Source organism: Dermacentor silvarum, chromosome 3 (assembly GCF_013339745.2).
Source record: "Dermacentor silvarum isolate Dsil-2018 chromosome 3, BIME_Dsil_1.4, whole genome shotgun sequence".
Taxonomy (NCBI): domain Eukaryota; kingdom Metazoa; phylum Arthropoda; class Arachnida; order Ixodida; family Ixodidae; genus Dermacentor; species Dermacentor silvarum.
The window spans coordinates 85,719,781-85,741,100 of NC_051156.1; the positions used below are offsets into that span (position 1 = coordinate 85,719,781).

General features: G+C 48.6%; 2 protein-coding genes across 5 annotated transcripts in view; both read right to left on the bottom strand.

Annotated features, from left to right (window-relative positions):
* Positions 1 to 21,320, bottom strand: part of LOC119445555 (uncharacterized) — a 535,946-nt gene that overhangs the window by 225,339 nt on the left and 289,287 nt on the right. The gene's annotated exons all lie outside the window — the stretch shown is intronic.
* LOC125944285 (uncharacterized) lies at positions 6,157 to 6,876 on the bottom strand. Its single transcript, XM_049664633.1, has one exon. The coding sequence runs from the start codon at positions 6,787 to 6,789 to the stop codon at positions 6,157 to 6,159; it is 633 nt and encodes a 210-aa protein (XP_049520590.1). The 5' UTR covers positions 6,790 to 6,876.

The window sequence follows — 21,320 nt, forward strand, 5'->3', positions numbered from 1 at the left end:
GGGGACGAGGAAGAATTCGAACCACGCTACGGACGAGAGATAAGAGAAGCGCGCGTCGGGAAGGAACGCCCTTGTGCAATGCAGCACACCTAGCTACGGACAGAGAAAGAGAGCGCGCGTCGGGAACGAACGCCCTTGTGCACCGCAGCGCCCCTAGCTATGGACGAGAAAGAAAGAGAGCGCGCGTCGGGAACGAGAGAAAGAGAACGCGCGTCGGGAACGAACGCCCTTGTGCACCGCAGCGCACCTAGCTACAGACGAGAACGAAAGAGAGCGCGCGTCGGGAACGAACGCCCTTGTGCACCGCAGCGCACCTAGCTACAGACCAGAACGAAAGAGAGCGCGCGTCGGGAACGAACGCCCTTGTGCACCGCAGCGCCCCTAGCTATGGACGAGAAAGAAAGAGAGCGCGCGTCGGGAACGAGAGAAAGAGAACGCGCGTCGGGAACGAACGCCCTTGTGCACCGCAGCGCCCCTAGCTATGGACGAGAAAGAAAGCGAGCGCGCGTCGGAACGAGAGAAAGAGAACGCGCGTCGGGAACGAACGCCCTTGTGCACCGCAGCGCCCCTAGCTATGGACGAGAAAGAAAGCGAGCGCGCGTCGGGAACGAGAGAAAGAGAACGCGCGTCGGGAACGAACGCCCTTGTGCACCGCAGCGCACCTAGCTACAGACGAGAACGAAAGAGAGCGCGCGTCGGGAACGAACGCCCTTGTGCACCGCAGCGCACCTAGCTACAGACCAGAACGAAAGAGAGCGCGCGTCGGGAACGAACGCCCTTGTGCGCCCTAGCTATGGACGAGAAAGAAAGCGAGCGCGCGTCGGAACGAGAGAAGAGAACGCGCGTCGGGAACGAACGCCCTTGTGCACCGCAGCGCACCTAGCTACAGACGAGAACGAAAGAGAGCGCGCGTCGGGAACGAAACGCCCTTGTGCACCGCAGCGCACCTAGCTACAGACCAGAACGAAAGAGAGCGCGCGTCGGGAACGAACGCCCTTGTGCACCGCAGCGCCCCTAGCTATGGACGAGAAAGAAAGCGAGCGCGCGTCGGGAACTAGAGAAAGAGAACGCGCGTCGGGAACGAACGCCCTTGTGCACCGCAGCGCACCTAGCTACAGACGAGAACGAAAGAGAGCGCGCGTCGGGAACGAACGCCCTTGTGCACCGCAGCGCCCCCAGCTACGGACGAGAAAGAAAGAGAGCGCGCGTCGGGAACGAGAGAAAGAGAACGCGCGTCGGGAACGACCGCCTTTGTGCACCGCAGCGCACCTAGCTACGGACGAGAGAGAAAAACGCCGGAAGCCGTCTCCGGAAGCCGGAAGCTGGCATCCGGAACTCAAAGTGGGAACGGAAGCGGACCGAAAGTGGAACGGAAGCGGAGCGGAAGTTGAAACGGAAGTCGGCTTCCGGTTATACTATACATATACTTATATATGTATATATGCGTATACATACATACATACATACATACATACATACATAGCGGTCTCCATGCCAACCAGAGCTCCGGACTTACGCCATCTAGTGAACACTTCATAAAACTACAGGTGGCTACCACTTACGCCATCTAATGAACACCTCATAAAACTACAGGTGGCTACATACTACATCGGAGGAAGGACAGACCCACGCCCTAAGGAGCTTCGCCCCTAAATGTAGGACACTCTCCTCCTCCGCCTTCCCTCCTCCTCGTTTCTCCTCTCTTTCGCGCTCCTTCCTCGAGCGTGGCGCCGCCTACACCACTTGAGCTTAAGAGACGACCTTTCGCAGAGTGAATGCACGCATACAACGTCGTGCGCTTTAAGCGTACGCGTTCTGTCTCCGAGTAACTTCGTGTATAGCATAGAATTTCTATGCGATATATATATTGACACGTGCACTTTTTTATCTTTCACCGGTGACCGCTTTTCTTAGGCTAACAAATGGTAAACATTATCGCTCGGTGCAGGACGCGCCTGCATGTATCGGAAGTTTCTCGAACGTTGACGATGCTTCTATCCGTTTTCTGTTGTCACCGACGCTTATGTAATCTGAATGTATGAGCGACGCGAACTGTCTAGTACTTTCTGGAAGACACGAGGTCACCAGGGATTACTCTGGAACCCATAGAGAAAGAAATTCAACAAGGGACACTCGGCAAAATCTTGCAACAGGAAACACGTCACCATACGTCACGCTTTAGTATTGATGCGAAACGTTAGCTGCCGCGAGCATCGAAAAAAAAGTGAAATTAAGTTAACAGACACATTTATTTTTTTAATTCTTTTCCGCGAAAACTAAAACGTTTTGCGTACAAATGAACTTAAACTTAGCGACTTACTTTTCTTGCCTTACCTAGCGACAGGCCAATGACGCGCCACAGTCATGCGTCATCCGCCAGACACTCCCCCGAGGCGAGCGAGGGCGGCTGCGCGCGCGTTTGAGCGCTCGCTCGCGGCGACCCGTGTTTCTCTGTTTTTTAAAATGTAGCCTGGTTTCTGGGGCTCCCGGCGTATTCTTGCGTTCCTTCTGCACTGGGACAAGACAACCCTGTTGTATCTCCGACTGTCCATGCGGAGCGGCAGCCAGCGCAAACAAGCACGACGACAGTAGCCGAACTAAGATTCCTTTAATCGATTAGTGGTGGGAATATATACAAACTAGGGGCCACCCGTGGCGCCCTCCAGTACAACGTAATAACACTATAACATCCTCCTCCCTAAAGAAAATGAGCCACAATGTCGGCTCATTAAACTACCTTCAAAATGACAAATCACATTTCATAGTCTGCGAACTGTGAAGGTTGCCTTCTCTTTCGGGCTGATCGTCGCGGGGTTGCTGGTGGTTTGTCTCTTGCTGGTGATGCTTGACCTGCGCTTTCTGCTCGTGACAGTCTTGTTGTGGTCTGAGGTGGCTCAAGGGAGTTGCGTGTGTCGTCGAACTCAAAGTTTGTGGTGGCAGGGGGAAGAAACCTAATATCGTGCTCCCCAGGGTACGGCACTAACCGTTCCCTGTTCCACGTGCGGCCATCTTACCTGTTCGTAGGTGTCTTGGTGCCGTTGCCTAACCACAGTCAAGGGCTGGGAATATCTTACTGCACCTTTGGGAATGTTCCCTGGCAACTTGACACGCACCCGCTGGCCCGGATGAAGCGCTGCATGCTTGGCAACTCGTCGCCTATCCGTGTACTGCTTGCTTGCCTGCTGATGTTCGGCCACTCTGTGACGCAGCGCTTGCAACTCTGTCTGGCCTCGGGAAGAACTGAACACCTGGAGCTCCGACTAAATCCCGTTTAGTTCTTGGGTGACGACCATGCAGAAGCAAAGCAGGTTTTTCACCCGTCGTCGCGTGTGGGGTGCACCGGTATACTCCAAGGTACTCCGTGATGGCATCCCTTAAGGGCCGCCTTTCCTGCAAGCACACCTGGACGTAATCTTTAGGCACACGGTTAAATCGCTCGATCTGTCCATTCGCTTGGGGATGGTACGTAGCGGAAAAAGTATGCTTTATCCCTCTGGCTTGCAGGAGTTGTTCAAGCTCGACTGATGTAAATTGAGGCCCATGGTAGCCGTCTCTGCTGAATACACTGCGCAAAAATGATACAACGTTAGAAGACGTGACTTTCGCTGTAAAGCAGACTTCTGCCCATTTGCTAAAGTAGTCAATTAGCGTGATGACAAACCGGGTATCTGTGGGCTCATACGCGAATAGGCCAACTATATCAATGCCTGTTTTCTTCCAAGGAGCTGAAGGGTCCTCTACCGGCTGTAAAGGCGCACTACGGTAGCGCCGATTTGTACACGGACTGACAGACAGTGCAAGACTGAATCAGGTGTTCCACCTGTCTGTCCATTCCTGACCACCAGTACTTCTCACGCTAACCATTGTTTGGTCCGTGAAATACCTGGGTGCGACTCATGATCTGCTTCCAGTAGACGTCCGGTTAGCGCTGCGGGAACGACAAACTGCTCGCAACGAAGAAGCTCGCAACGAAGCGACAGACAGCTCATCTCGGATGCGATGAAATGCATGTACATCAGAGGCAGATCCTTACTTGGAGGACAAGACGAGGTTGTCCACCGGATGACGTCCTGCAGCAGCCGATCCTGTGAAGTTTCAGCAACGAATTCGTCATGGGTTATGCACGACGAAACAACGCACACTACGTCATCAGACTCTTCCGGCTCCATGTGTCCCGCGCGTGCAGATTGGGGCATATTGACAGCGCATCCGCCACAACGCTTTCAGTGCCCTTCTTAAATTCTAGTGTAGCTGTAATCAAGTAGCCTAGCATGCCCTCTTGCAATTCTGAAGGGTCTGCGACCCACCCCCTTAGTGGTAAGCAGAGTTGCCAGGGCCTGGTGATCTGTGCGCAAAGTAAACGAATGGCCCCATAAGTACACACGCCAATATTCGCAGGCCCATACCCATGCCAAAGCTTCAAGCTCACCAATCGAATACTTCTTTTCCGCGTCTGTCAGTCTCCTGGAAGCGAAGGCAACAGAAACCAAATCGTGACCACGCCGCTGCTGCAGTACTGCTCCGAGGCCAATTGCGGAAGCATCAGTTGTAACGATGGTCTGCAGGGCAGGGTCAAACAGCTGCAAGCATCTACCCGACAAGAAACGACGCACTTCGTCAAAACAAGTTTGGCACTTTGAATCCCACTTGAACTCAGAGTCCTTCCGCAGCAACTCGCAGGATGGTCGACCATCTCGGCGTATCGTGGAATGAACTTAGCATAATAGCCAGTCGTTCCAAGAAAGGAGCGTAACGTTGCCTTGTCTGCCGGCGCAGGCGCATTCTGGATGGCATCAATGTTGCTCTGCAGTGGCTGCATGCCCTTAACACTCACGATATGACCAAGAAATGGAAGTTCGCTCACACCGAAAATACACTTGTGATTTAGCTTCAGCCCGTTATCGCTGATGCACTGCAAAACTTGCCCGAGTTGTGCGTTATGTTCGTCAAGCGAACTGCCAAATACGATAATGTCATCAATGTAGCAGAAAGTGTTTCTGCAAGATTGCAAAATTATTCATTTTTTGGAAAGCTGACGGTGCTGAAGCAAGTCCGAAACATACACGCTGAAATCGGTACAGTCCTTGGTCCGTAATAAACGCTGTTAAATCTCTGCTTTCTGCGCTCAATGGAACTTGGTGGTACGCTGCAGCTAAATCCAATCTCTAAAAGTACTTTGCGCCATGCAGCTTATTGAGGAGCTCTTCTGTGTGCGGCAGCGGGAATTTATCGACAACAATCGCATTGTTAGGCTCGCGTAGGTCAACGCATAAGCGTATGGACCCGTCCTTTTTCCGCACAACGACAAGCGGCGAGACCCATTCAGAATTATTAATTTTTCGATGACACCCACGCGTTCAAGACGCTTCAACTCATCGGACACTTGGTCCCTTACTGCCAACGGTAATCGTCGCAATTTCGCAATAACCGGGGTTACGCGTTCACGAACTCGCACATTGTGAATGAAGTTCCCAGCTAGACCTAGCTTCCCGTCGAACAAGTGTGCAAATTTGGTGCATAAATCATTTGGAATGCCCTGCGGCACCTGCGAAGATGTCATGCAGTTAGGGAAACTGCCATCGATTTGCAGACGCAGGGCGACGATGGCGTCCAACCCCAGGATGTCCGTCCCTTCAGGTATACGACATGGAAGCGCACGTCTGCCTGGCGGTCGCGGAACACAACGGGAGCGTCGAAACATCCGTGAACGGCAATGCGATTGCGTGAAAAATCGAAGAGGGTGGCGGAAGACGATCGCAACGAAGTCGAAGCCTTCAGATTCTTGTATGTAGTTGCAGACAAAATTGAGACCGCAGAGCCAGTATCCACTAGAAGTGAAATAGTGACAGCGTGTACTTGCATGTCTAGGTGTATTCCTGTTGTATGCCGTCGGCCAAGGTGAAGAACTGTCATGACTTGAATATCCTCTTCGTCAGTGACCTCTCGAATGGCTAGTGATTGCCTGGGCTCTTCTAGGCTTCTGCACATACGATCGAAATGACCCATCTTACAACACTTGTTGCACGTTCTTGTTCTGGGTCTGTACGTTGAAGAACTTGCCATGTGCCTCGGGGAGCCGCAGTGCCAAATTTTTGAGGTGGTTGGTGGCTGGTCTTGCACCGACCTAGAGACCGCAGAGCGCTCCCGTCGCATGGATTATGATGTCAGGCGGTCCACTACGTGAACATCTGTACGTGGGGTAAGATGCAGGGAATATTGTTCCGTTGCCTTCATGATTCTGGCAATGTCGAGCGCACGTTGCAAAGTCAGAACGGAACCTTCTAGCAGTAGTCGCTTCCGTAGCTGGCGGTGGCCAGTCTTTTCCACGAGCTGGTCCCGAATGAATTCTTCCAACTGCGTACTGAAGTCACATGTAACAGAAAGTTCACGAAGACCTGTGACGAACGAATCCACCGATCCCCCCGGCAGTTGAGCACGCTGGCGGAACCGTTGCCGCTCAACAACGACATTAGTTGTTGCGACGAAGTAATCTTCGAGCTTTGCCAAAGCGATGTTAAATTCATCCTGCCCGCCCGTCCTCTTCTGGGCCGTGCCCGTGTCTTCCTCTTTTCCTGTCGAAGCCGGTGACTGTTCTTCCGGTAATGCGTAGAAAATGCGTTGACCTTCCACGCCCAAACAGTGCAGCAAAAGCGCTTTGGGGCGAGCAGCAGGGTGGGCTGTGTTCTCTGAGGCCAGCAGATAATTTTCAAACAGCTTGCGCCATTGCATCCACGGAATGGCTGGCTTTCCCGGCGCTGGCATCAATTCTGGTGGCTGAAGGAGGCTCATCTTGCAACTTATTCGAGTCCACTCCTCTTTACCCTCGTCGCCATCTGTTGTATCTCCGACTGTCCATGCGGAGCGGCAGCCAGCAGAAGCAAGCACGACGACAGTACCCGAACGAAGATTCCTTTAATTGATTAGTGGCGGGAATATATACAAACTAGGGACAATCTGTTGCGCCCTCCAGTACAACTTAATAACACTATAACAAACACTGCACTATTGGACTACGGCAAGGTGAGAAATTTTGTTTCACAGTCTACGACGCAATTAGGCTTACGGCATGGAACCGAGACTTAAGACGCAGTTAGCGAAAAACAACTTGGCCGTCCTGCCGTAGTTCATTTGAGTTAATGAATCATGCTGGGCCATGTTTCGGACGCTTCATAGGCGATTATTGTAACTTATTTCGGTTCCCTTGAGGCACACTGGCCGCGCCGCGCGCTGTGACGCAGTTAGCGATAAGCAGCTCGGCCGTGGTGACAAAGTTAGTTTGCGTGTAATGAATCCTAGAGGGACCAGTTTGTGACGTTTTCTGTGGCCCCGCAACAACATATATACCTTATTTCGGTACTCACGCCTGTCGAAAACGGGATGGGCGATTGCCAAGAGTGATAACATTCCCGGGACTGTGTTGCTGGCGCCGGCAGAACGCGCGAAAGAACGCCGAGGAACGTATCAGAAACTTGTAATTCGAAAATTCCGTCTTCTAAAGGACTGAAAACAGGCTTTGTACCAACGCATTTGTCTTGAGTGCGAGTAGAAGGCATTCTGCGAACGTCTAGCATGGTCTGGCTGGGAGCCTCTGTTGCGTCCGTCTCTGTGTATGTAGCGTACCGTCACGTCGCCCGAGGCCAAGTTTTGAAAACGCAAAGTCGCCCGTGTATTTGTGCTGCTAAAGTGCAGGAAATAATGCCCGGAAATGGGGGAATGCTTGGAAATTGGTTGTTTTCATATTTTATGGTATCGTTTAGGATGAGTCGGGTATTTTCTGCGCCATGTATGTAAAGCGAATTGTTTTTGTTTGTAATGCGGCCCATTCACCGCTTTCGCACGTTTCGCCTCTACACGCAGTATTCCTATATCTAAATACCAAATGACACATGCTTGTAACATGCTGTTACATGCTTGTAAATGTAACATGTTTGTAATTTACTTTTTTCAGGTGATGCTGTCCGGTGGAGCTTCATACGGGAACTACTGATTACCTGGCGTCACAACGTTGGATGAACGCACAAAAAGCGCGGAACGAGCTTTTATACCTAGCAAAATAAATGTTTCCTCATTTCTCGTCTTCTTTGTGAAATTGCACGTGACACAGATTCGTTGGGACTTGACAAGATCGTTCGCAATCATTTTTACCAAATAATGAACCGATTCCGCACGAAGACCGTGCGCGGTCGAGCAAAAAAAAAAAAAAAAATAACAAGCGCAGCTGGCGTGCTAGCTAGCGTTCAAAATGCGCGCGCCCAAAACCGAAAACGGAAGTGATTGATGACGACCGCTTGGCGCACTGCCATCAATTCGGCTGCTGGGCTCTATGGGAGTGTGCGCTCTTGTCGAATTCCTTTCTCTATGCTGGAACTAGCTGGAACCTTCGATGACTCATGTAGAAAATCCGACGCGTTTCGCCACTGATTAGATTTCGACGATCGCCGACTCTGTTAGCCGCTATCGTTGTGCTTCTAGTGCAACTTGCTTTTGTGGGCACAGGTTCGCCCAATAAAAAAGTCCGTTTCGTCATTCACAGTTTTGCGACTGTTTTGTTCACCGCAACTACTACGTGACAATATATACAAATTGAGTGACGGCAGATTCTTTTTCCTGTTTTGATAAGTATATTTATAAATATCTGAACGGAGCGCTAACGCCGTACCATGACGATTCCGAATGTATCGCGTGCACTACATTTGTCAAGGGCGTGTCGCAAGATCTTGTTGCGAATGGTTGTAAGTAATACGTTTACGATAGAATGCCAACATCCTGGCCTCCAGCAAACCCTCTGTAAGCTAAATAATCCGTTCCGTCCGTGCCACTTGAATTCGCGGCGCGTATAAGCTATGACGCTCAAAGGCTGGCGGAGTGCACGGACGTACCAGCCTTAGTGTCCTACAGCAAGTGCGTCTCAGAGACATAGTGGCCGTACGAACTAATAGTTGAACGAACAAGCAAGCGAACGACTAAACAAACGAGCAATTGACTAAATTAACGGCGATTAAACCATTCAGTGAACGAGCGGGTGACCGCATGTTTTCTTTGAGAGTGCTCCACCCCCCCCCCCCATCGTAACGTTCACACACTATAAATATCACGCGAAATAGCACGTATGTACTTTTCAAAGACCTATGATGCTGTAGTTCGGCGACGAACGCACCCAGTAGCTCGGTTTCGGGAGAGCACGCAGGCTTTTCATCGGTGCCTTCCTATCGCAAGTCCACCGGGTGGCCGCCAACGACGAACAAGAACAAAAGAGGCAAACAAAACTATTCGCTCTAAAGAAAGCTAGTAAGTAACCACAAAAGGCAGAGCTGCTTTCCGAAGATAAGTTTTCATGCTTTAGCCTCTAATGTCAAAAGGATTGAGCTGAATCGTAAAAGTTTCGTACTCACGTTTTCACACGCAGTTTCGCGTGCCCGCGAATTCAAGCCTGTTAGTGTACAGAACGATTAAGCTTCTTGCCTTTGCTGAAGCTAATTTGGCATCCGAAGGCGCAGCAGGTCATGGTGATGGAAATTGCCGTAAAGCGACGTCGCACTTGCCGCAAAACATAGTTCCAGGCGTTCGCAAACCAAAGCAACACGGAAGAGCAATGTCGCCAACGATGAGCTCCTCGTCAGTTGGTAGACGCTTATCAGGCGAAAATGGCGATGCAGGGCAATCGTAAACAAACGCAGCTAGCGCCCATTGGCGCGACGGCCCACGTGATGCCATTAGGCCAATACCGACGTGGCGACGGCCTCGGACAGTGCGTGCGAGAGGGAGGCGGCATTCTTCAAAGCGTGACGCTACTTTTTACATTGAGGGGTTTTAGTCTCACCACCTGAACTTCACTCTTCCCCCCTTCACTTCTTTTTAAATGCGAAGCATTTCTTGGCGAACATTTGCTACTTTGAAGTATCTATCTATCTATCTATCTATCTATCTATCTATCTATCTATCTATCTATCTATCTATCTATCTATCTATCTATCTATCTATCTATCTATCTATCTATGTAGCCGCCTACGTCGTTGAGCTCTCATGGTCGTTTTGTTAACTTGATATGTACCAAAATTGGCATACAATAACAAGAGTATATGACGAACAGAAATGCTTTGTCATGACATGAATATCATGACATGAGTGTCATGTAGGTCATGAAACAGCCGCCTACGTCTTGGTGCTCTCGTGGTCATTTCGTTAACTTGGTAGGTACCAAAATTGGCATAGTATATAGTATGACAGGAGTGTATGAGGAAGATATGTGATAGGTCATAACTTAAATATGACTTGCGTGTCATGTAGGTCGTGATAATAACCCAGCGAAAAAGATAAACACTGAAAAACCACTGAAATGGGTTCGGACGTGGGTACTAAGTGAAGAAAACACTAAAGGATGCTGGTAGAAGTCATAATCATGAGCATGACTCAGCAAAAATGACAACGACTCAGAAAAAAGATTAACACTTAAAAACCACTGGAATGGGTTCGGATGTGGTACTAAGTGAAGGAAAAGGCTAAAGATTGATGGTCGAAGTCATAGTCATGAGCATGACTAAGGCTTTCGCCTTAAGGTCTCTTACGTGTAGCTAAAGGGACCCCAGAGGACTCATGACATGAATGTCATGACATGCGTGTCATGTTGGTCATGAAAGAGCCGCCTACGTCTTGGTGCCCCTTATGGTCGTTTCGTTAACTTAGTAGGCTCCCCACACACTGCTTCGCATAACATGGATTCCCACAGGGCGTGGGATCTGCCAGCTTTTTTAGGGGCGAAGCTCCTTAGGGTGTGGGTCTGTCCCTCCTCTGTAGTAGTAGTCGTCGTAGTAGGTAGCCACGTCTACTTTTATAAAAAAAAAATCACAGCATATCCACGGGGTGAATGATGATGAGTGGGCGAAGCTCCGGAGGGAATCATCGGATCTCCCGCTTAAGGGGACGCTAGCACAAACGCGTTAGAAACGTGCAGTACTCTCTAGTAAGGGGGAGCGGCCACGGCGTCTTACGCAGCCATTTACACATGCCGGAACGTGCACCGCGTTTGCCGACGCCATCACATGACTGCTGAGAGAGTATACCCCCCGTATTCATAAACGCTCCTCGACTTGAACTTGACCTGCCACCGCTTTGGGCAGCGCGTTCGAAATGCGTTGAAGGTAAGGCGGAGAGGCCACAGCGTCTTACACCAGCTTCTTACACGGGCCGTAACGCGCTAGCACAAACGCGTTAGAAACGCGCTAGAAACGCGGCCTTTCGTTAATGTTGGGTATTTATTGCCATCGTGGTGCGTGTGTCCATGTCCGCTTCGTGGCGTAGTGGGCTAACGCCGCGCGCTCGGAAGCGAGGGGTCCCTGGTTCGATTCCGCGCTACGGACACAACTTCGGTATTTTTTTTCTCATTTTTCTCAGACTGGTTACACACTACTACTACGACTACGACGACGGGGACGAACGGGTGCCGCTATAAGGAGCTTCGCCCCTAAATATTCCGAAAGTTCTGTCCGTAGCGCGGAATCGAACCAGGGACTCCTCGCTTCCGAACGCGCGGCGCTAACCACCGCGCCACGAAGCGCACATGCACAATCGCACCACGATGACAATAAATACCCAACATTAACGAAAGACTGCGCGTTTCTAACGCGTTTGTGCTAGCGCGATACGGCCCGTGTAAGAAGCTGGTGTAAGACGCTGTGGCCTCTCCGCCTTACCCCCGTATTCATAAACGCTCCTTGACTTGAACTTGACTTGCCACCGCCTTGGGAAGCGCGTTCGAAACGCGTTTAAGGCGGTGGAAAGTCAAGTTCAAGTCGAGGAGCGTTTACGAAACGCGCTGCCCAAGGCGGTGGCAAGTCAAGTTCAAGTCGAGGAGCGTTTATGAATACGGGCGTTATACTCTCCCAGCATGTCATGTGATGGCGTCAGGCAAACGCGGTGCACGTTCCGGCATGTGTAAACGGCTGCGTAAGACGGTGTGGCCTCTCCCCCTTACTAGAGAGTACTGCACGTTTCTAACGCGTTTGTGAGAGCGTCCCCTTAAGCGGGAGATGGTGCAATTATAATGAAGGGCGCTGTTATAAAATAGGAATGACGTCACATACGGCGCGTGTCATTGGTGGAAGTCAATCGTTCGATTTAGTGCGGCGATACTGGGCGAATTACACGGAAGATTCACGGTTTACCGATGATTCCCTCCGAAGCTTCGCCCACTCATCATCATTCACCCCGTGGATATGCGGTGTTTGTTTTGCTTCTGTCGCCGTCGGCGACTCGGACGCGTATTCGAAAAAGCGCTTCTCTAAGTTTTGATGCGTAGTTGACGCTGGCGCGATGCTTGCGTGAACTTCAAGCTTTCGCATACCAGCTTGCGCGCCGTCTCAACTCGTACTCCTCCCCTCCACCCCAATCCTTTTGCAATACTGTCCCCCCTGTCTAGACAAAAGACGCCTTTGCCCGAGACTCTGTCGACAAATGTCTGCAGGTCAGCGCTGCACACAGTCGTACACGATGCATGAACTGTGCGCCCTCTCTCTCCATACAGAGAGAGAGAGAGAATATACTTTTGAAAGCATTGGTTCAGCAAGCCTGGAACTAGTTCTTTTTGGGAGGAACGGAGGAACGACACCGTTCCCTTAAAGGTCAGTGGAACTGTAACGGTAACTCATTATTTTTACGAAGGAACGGCAGAGGGAACGGCGTTCCTTCTGTAAACGTTCCACGGCACTGAACAGACGTACCGATGCACGCACGTATGCAGCACATCATGCAGGGCGGATGGGCGGCCGCGTAAGGCGCAACGAGCTACCCTGACGATGGTGGATTTTCTTTCGCGAGTTCTCCATTATATGTTCTAATGACTAGGCTTCAAGATTGTGACGTGACGCTCCCTCCTGTAGTTTCTTTCCGCCATGCCGGCATGTTGGACACTAACATCGATATGTAACTCTTACCGAGGTCAAGCAAGGGTCTTTACAAAATAGCGAATATCTATTCTGGACATTTCTTTTTCCTACATTTCTTCTTCATACTGCAATATTGAATCCGGATTCATTCAACGCCTACGTATTGTTCCTTTCGATGTGGTTTCTTGTGCAAGAAATTTAATTATATCCCCCTGAGACCCCTTGTACAATACATTGCGCATTGCCTTCAACTTTTTTTTTTTTCGAAATTCACTCGCAAGTGGTTACGCAAAATATTCACTCTGGGTACAGTGCATGTGCATCTGTAAAGACGTGGTTTACTCATATTCTTGCCATCCGCTTTCGAGAAATTTGACAATAAATTGGGCTAGAACTCTGTGTTGTCCCAAACGGCCGAAAGACTTCGAGGCGTGTTTCGAAGTCACCGAGATTGCGTGAAAATACCGGATGCGGCAGAAATATGGCTTCCATCTTCATCTCAGCGTTTAAACAATTGCAGTTTTTACCATAGCGAACATGAGGAGATGATGGAAATAGTCATTTTTTTCACGTACAAGGAGACGGAGCGTTTGGCATCTACCCACGGTATTCAAATAAAAAAAATTGTTTTCAAGTTCATGACGTAACAGTAGGTAATAAAAACCACCTTGAAGAGAGATTATGACCCGTTGTTGTGTCCGGGTCTCAGGAGGATATTTGTGCATGTGAGTAACTTTCTATTTGCAGATCTGAAGCACAGTATCCTGACTGCGCATTTGAAGATTGAAGTGGAAAGTGCCATATGTGTTGCACTTGTCATAGATGGGTACCAAAATTGTAGTTATACATGTCTGGAGCACGGTGCAAGATATATACTCTTTAGGTGAGGACACTCGCGAGACGCGATTGACCAGATAAAGTAGCAAAGGCAAGCGCTGATCGGCCCGGTGACGGCAGCGGATACCTGTCGGCGGACGACGCAACTTCAACACAGAAAACTTTTTATTGGTTTAATCTCCCGTTCGTATAGCAACCGGCGCTTCGCGGGAAATCCGAAATAATTGAGTGACGCGCGAAAATAGGTCACCGGTGAGAGGGGAGAACGTGGGGGAGAGGGCATGCGCGCGTTCCTTGTCCGCGTAAGCTCTCGCCCGTAGGGTGCCTCGATGCCATCGAGGCACCCTACTCGCCTGCGTTCTAACTGAAGTTGCGTCGTTCCGCCGATAGGTATCCGCTGCCGTCACCAGCGCGATAGACGCGCGCCCTTGCTACTTTATCTGGTCGGTCGCGTCTAGCAAGCAAGCCGAGAAGTTTCCCCACCTAAAGAGTATATATCTTACACCACGTTCTGAAGCACGGTGCAAGATATATACAATATATCTTACACCGTGGCATGGAGTATGCCCTGTGCTGCGTGAAAAAAATTCGGCTAGGAGCGTTTCTTTGGATAATTTTTATCTCCACATAATCTGCCGCTGGCGATGTTCAAGTTCGTATAATATACGTAGTTCGATGTGAGCTTTAAATTGCTGACTTTATTTTGCCGCCGGATTATCCGACACCATATTTTAATTTAAAAAATCAAATGTAGCGTTAATGCAACGACACGTTCCAATGTTAGACGTGTAAATGGAACGCGTTCCTTTCGCATTAAAGTAACTTGTAACGGGAACTCGTTACAAGATTGGGAAGGAACTTGTTCTTGTTTTAGAGGAACGTGTACAACACTGATCTGTGCTTAGCTTTGCTTTGATACCACCCCCACCGTCCTTTCCAGCCTTCTATGGCAAATAAAAAACGCTTCCATAACGTACTGCCACACTAGCTCCTGCGCCCAGCGGCTCACGCACGCAGTAAGTCCGCCAACATGGCACATTGGAAGCAATCTTTTGAAATTACCCGTGAAGAAAACAAATAAGCTGCACGCTGCAACCTTTGCTCCGAAACTATACATGCTGTAGTCTTATTTTCATCGAATTGGATTCGGCACCTAAAAATAAAGCACGAACGTGAGTACACGCAACAAGAGAAAGGGCTGGCAAGACAACCGAATATAACGTCAGCCTTCACCACTGGGTGCAGCTCGGTGCCTGTTCATCGAAAGGCTGCTCTTGACGACGCCATAATATAAGGTCTACATGAACACTACTTTTCTCAGCATAAAAATACGCTATGTCGTCATTTTAGAATTAACACATTTAAGCGTAAACAATATTAAACATCAAAAGCAGTTAAAACATGCTGACCATGCAAATACAATAGATAGCGGGAGAACGGCCCCTATGGGAATTAGTAGCGTGGTTGTACTGTACCAGGTATGTCACCAAGCTACTTTCCCTCGACCTTGGTAAGATGTTTTGGGTATTTTTGGAGTTCTTAACGCGCCTGATGACATCAGCTTTATGGTTCGTTCATCGGTAACTCGATAAAACTATCAAGATGTCTTTCCTACGTTGAGTAATTACAGGAATGGAATTGAACTGCCTGGCCTTTCCCGGAGTGGGAATGGGCTGAGTTTTTTCATTGCGAGGAATTGAAAGGAATGGAATTGCGGCAAGTTATAATTCCCCGGAATAGAATGGGTATGGAATGCTGGCGCCCATTTCGCGCAACACTGATTGAAACTAACTTGTTCGGTGAAAATTTAGATGCGCGATCACAGCGTCTAGGTTTTCTTTATCCGCACTGATTCGGCGGCGTGACAACCTGCTCTCTGCGATAAACCTAAAACAGCTGGTTATTTTTTAATCGTTCCTTTGATCACGATTCTCCTCTTTTTGGCGAAGCATCCTAGGAATCGGTGTGTTCATTGCTTGAATGTACACGTATGTAGTTCGGTGCCTCTATTCTCTGTCCCAGCTACATATTCCAACGATTTTGTTGCGATGGAAAGACAAAGGAACATTGTGTTTCCGAGAGAGACAGATAAGGCCGGCCTAAGAAAATGCGCCCAAGCCTGCTACCCTGCACGAGGAAAGAGGTAAAAAGGGAGTTCAAGTAGTGTTAATTAGGAATAAGGGAGATATAAAGAAGGGGGAATGCATGTTTTACCGGCAGCAGTCTTGCAGGACAGCTACACGTCCGGTCTTATGGCAAGCCCGAATTCTAGTAAGATGGTAATTTCCCAATTGAATTGCGCTGTCTTGCAACTTTGTTTCTTTCCCTATTTTTCTCTCGTTTATTGTGATATCATTTTAAATGACATTTTGTTTCTGCTATTTCTTCATAACTGTATGACGCAGTAATTAGCTCCTTTAAGCGTCATAATATCTTGGGAAGTATGGCGCAGTGTGGGAGGACATTTTCCCTTCTCTAAGACTCTGTCGCGATAAGTGATAGGAGGTGCCACGGAGAATCTTTATTGTTTCGCTTCTATTGTGCTTGCACCATACAATCGCTACATGCTGCATCGTATATCATAGCCACCTGTATATTCATACGGCGCTATGACGGTATGTTCAGGCGCTGCTGTCAGTGCTCGGATAGCTTACCTATATGGAGGTGGCCGCCGCCATATCAGCAGTGGGCCTCTTCGATTTTCCACTTCTGGCTATCCGCGGGCTGCCAGAACCAGCCAGGACGATTTAGTCTGGCAGATCTCTGGAAGTTCTCTGGCTAGCAGACGACAAAAAGAGGCGATGAGCGCTCGCCGCCATCTTTGTGGGCACTTGACGGATTGCAACGCGGGCGCTTGAGGACGTTTACTGCTTTTGCCTCGCTCAGCCAAGTGGCTTGCGTCAAACGCTAGCGTGCGCCGCCCCGGCTGGCGTGCTTTTGGACTCGCGTACTTGTCGGAGCGATTCCCGATGTCGGTGCGGTGCGTGGATCGCTGATTGCATTACTTCTAGGATTATCTTACTAGGATTCTAACGCACCGTTCCGCCTTGCGAGGCGGTGCCATACGAGCGGCGGCGAACCAGTTGAAGCTCCCTTTTGTTTGTGTCCCGTGAATGCTTCTTCTCGGCCGTGAACAGCACGCTGCGCTCTCGATCATGCTTGCAGGGTATCTTCATCGCGTTCCGCGCAAGTTGTCGAAGTTGTAGAAGCTAATTCCTGCCCATTGCGGTGCCTTTTCGGTTGATGTCTTTTTCTGGTGGTATTCGTTTTCACATTGCTCCTGTATATGCGGCGATATGTCTTTTTTCTGCAATTAGCGTAGGCATCGCAGCTAACCCGTGTTGGCTCCGTCTCTACGTCATAACTTGGGTGGCAGCTCGAAACCGATGCGTTCTAACTATATATAGGCCGTTGATGTTAAAGGAATGGGCTTGTAGAGATGAGTAATGACCACATGTACATTAGCTTTATTATTGGTCTCATGATCGACCAATACTATTTTTTGTGTGAAGCTTTTCGCGGGTTACAGGCGGCGTGCATTTTCGCACTACAGCCGCAGCCCCAGCTCCTTCAGCACAGGAGCAGAATTAAGAGGAGCACCATCAGGCGAAACAAACTTTCTGAAATCGAATTCAAGCATGTACTAAATTTTATGCATATAACTATATGTACCAGATATCCTGCTTTTTCGTGTCTTGTCGAATGATGTCAAATGTCGCCGGTGGCTGACGTGATCACTAAACGAGCAGGCATTCTCGAGCGATTGCTTTAGCGATCACTTATTAAGTGCGCTTTCGCATCTTGGAATCGGACGCGTCGCACGACGCGTTTGTTGCGCTGTGCAAAGTGAGCTGCACAGTGCGCGTCCTGTGCCGAGTCGTGCGAAATGTCGTAAAAGTGATCGTATTCCTGAATGCAACTATATATTTCCAAGGTGGCAACGCAGAAATGGGCCGACTACGCCGCGCGCGTGCCGCCCACGCCGCCCACGCCAGTCGCTGTTATGCTGGTAGCATGTTTACATTTCTCCCGCGGCCAGCGCTGTCGCGGCGTTCAATTTTGCAAACTTCGGGCAGCTCCGGGTTGTCTTGGGATCGCAGCCCACGTGACTTCCTATCAGAAGTGGAACTGGCTGGCTGCCGTCTGGCTGCCAGCGGGCTGCCAGAACTCCGAAAATCGAAGCCCAGTGGAAGCACGCAGCGAGATCGTTGGTAGTTTCGGCCTTCTTAGGCTTATAACCGTCCTTATACTGATAATTCCTAGGCTTATAACCGTAGTTATACTGATAATCATCTCGAATTCGCTGGTCATTTTTTCTTTACACAAGTGTGACATACAACCGCAGCAGCATTACATCGACTATGCAATGATATTTTAGAAAGGGCTGTAAGTGCTCTGGGGAGATAACTGATGAAGAACATGAAAGTGGCCATATGCTTAATTTCAATGAACGCTCCTGCCCCTTCACCACCTGAAGAAAACAAACAAGAAAAGCCAATAAGTTTGATTTCAAGAAATTCCGTTCGAACCAGAACCATAAGGCACTGAGTCATGTGACTGAATTCACCTTAACGTTTTGTAGCGATAGCTACATTGGCCACATTCTCGCCGTTTCGCTGTGGTCGGTGGCCGCACCGCGAGCTGAGCCGTTCTGGCATCTGACATGACGTCAGAGGAGGAGCCGGTGAAACCGCGAGCTGCGCCGTTGCCTAGCAACCACCGGCGTTGCATCGGCGTTGCCGGCGTTGCATCGCCGGGGGAGCCGGCGTTCCATCGCATATATAGAAGGAGCGGATATATAGAAGAAGTAGGAGAGACTGAAAGAAGCCAGGCTTCGTCGTCGGAACGAATCCAAGAGGAGGCAGCGAGCCGAGGAGACGGAGAAAGAACGAGTCGCACGCCTCGGGAAGCGTAGTAAGTACGAAGTGGCCAGGCGAGTGCATGCAGATGAGGATGGTTCATCGTCTAGTTCGGAATCTCGTCTCAGGGTCGCGGATCAAGGATGGAATGGAACACCAAGCTAAACAATAACCTTAACCGTAACTCTCGCTACGCACACCCAGGCATAACTGAGTTAAGCCACAGCCAATTTTTTTTGTCAGGACCACCTTTATTGACCTGGAGCCGAGAATGCCAAGCGATAAGTAATCTAATATGAGTAACAAACAAAGAGTGTGAACGTCTCGCTGCTATACTGCAAAGAAAAAAAATTCTGGTAACGTTGAAAAAGGGTAGGCAGAAATTTACAAAGCTATAACATTGTGATGACCTTGCGAATGTTTATCAAAATGTAATGTAGGAGGTGATAAAAGGTTAGAAATTGCGTCAATACAGTTATAGTGTAGTCACCTTGCGAGCTTCTTTCCATCAGAGCACCTCAATTCAACTCCGGTTATTACCATATTTAGTGCTAAAGAAGAACAAGAAGCAGCTACGAAAATCTTCTCAAACGCCGATATTAGCGTAACTGTAACTGCCGTCTGCAGGATAGCATTCTACAGAGGGCAGTTAATACTGCCGCAATATTGTCAACCTAGGAAGCTTGAAAGTACTGCAGTGGAACTGTTGTTCCATTTTTGCTGCAGCCGCTGATCTGTTATATTACTGTGAAGAACTTTCTCCTGATTTGATTATTTTGCAAGAAACTTGGTTATCCAGAGAAAAGCGTTTTCATTTGAAGAATTATCGCAGTTTTTGTCTAGATCGCCCTTCTTGTAGAGGGGATTAGCATCTTTCACCACAACAAAAATTTGCCATAGAGCTACGATTAGTCACCAGGGGCGCTATAACGTCAAATGATTGCGAACTGTTTTGATTCCACTTTCTGCAATCAGCCTCCACGATTGGTCAAAACATTTTAGGGCCACTCCCAACTTCGAATGTCTGTCACGCGACGTCACGAAAACCGTGATAGCTCCCCATCTGATATAACGTGTACGCACTGATTATGCATGATTAAACCACACAAAAGAAAAATATTCATTCCTGATTCGATGCCTTTTCACCATTAGCCCTCTGCTATTGGCCCAATGTTTTCTGGCTGCGCCCACTTGGCCTGTCTGTCACGTGACCTCACAAAACCGCAAAAACTGACCACGTCAAAGTGACGTGTACGCGAAAAAAATGCATTAATATGCCGAACAACACTGAAAATTTTTCTGAATAGCCAGAGACTGCCCCGTTCCGAAAGCAATAGAAGATGGCTGCCCGCCGATTGCTCAGGCCCTTGCTACTCGCACCTGCCGGTGAGCATGTATTTCTTTGCGCATGATAAACCTTTTTATTTTTTTTATTTACACAATACCTCCGTCGCCTCGAAGGCATTCTCGCAGGGGGGGGGGGGGTCAGTTAGATAAAGATATGTTAAATCATTCACAGAAATAAAGAATAAATACACAATGCAAAGTAACATCCAGGTGGAACTTACAATGAGTTAACATTTCCAAGGGTAATAGAAAATTTAAACAAAGTTAAGACAGTAATGCATTGTCACAAACACAGGCGCGAAAAAAATCATGATTATCAGACACTGAAACACATTCTTCCGGCAACAAATTCCAGTCTTTCACCGTATGTCGAAAGAATGATTCAGCAAAACGGTTAGTATTGCAGCTGTATTCACGCACCTTCATTGAGTGGCCGAGTCGATTCCAGACATAAGTTGGCTCCGATAGGTAATTGCGGCTAGCAATGCCTGTTTGATTATAGAAGATACGGTGGAAGAACTTGAGTCTCAATTTTGTTCTTCTGGTGATTAACGTTTCCCAGCCCAGAAATGTTTTTATTTCAGGGACACTATCGAACGGGTTGTAACTATTGGAGACGAAGCGTGCAGCCTGGTTTTGAAGTTTTCCTATTACTTGAATAAAATAGTCCTGATATGGGTCCCAAATCATAGAGGCGTATTCGAGGATAGATCTTACACGCAAAAAATAAAGTGTTTCTTTAACATCTTTGGACGCTGATTTGAAATTCCTACGAATAAAAAACCACATTTTACTAGCCTAAGATATTGAATGCTGAATGTGTACGTTCCATTTAAGTTTCGGTGTGAAGTAAACGCCAAGGTACTTGCACTCTGAGACGCTTTTTATTGTTGTGTTTTCAACGTGGTACTGGGTTGAGGTTCGAATTTTTTATTTGAAAAGCGGACGTGATTACATTTATTAATATTCAGACTCATTCGCCAGCGTAGACACCAATTTGCTATTTTATCAAGGTCCCTCTGCAAGATTGTTACATCTGATGGTGGATTTATTTTTCTGTAAAGAACACAGTCATCCGCAAAGAGTTTCATGGGGGACTGTATGTCATCTACAATGTCATTAATATATATGAGGAATAATAGTGGCCCCAGAACGCTGCCCTAGGGCACTCCTGAGGATACGGCTATGTGTGATGAACTGCACCCATTAAGAACTACACACTGTTTACGATCATTAAGATAATTACAAATCCAGTGTTGGGTTTTATTATGTATCTTCAAAGACGTTACCTTAATATTTAGTAAGTGATGAGATACTGTGTCAAACGCTTTCTTAAAGTCCAGGAATAGTGCATCTAAATGTTCATTCTTGTCAAGGGAGTTACCTATAAAGTGTT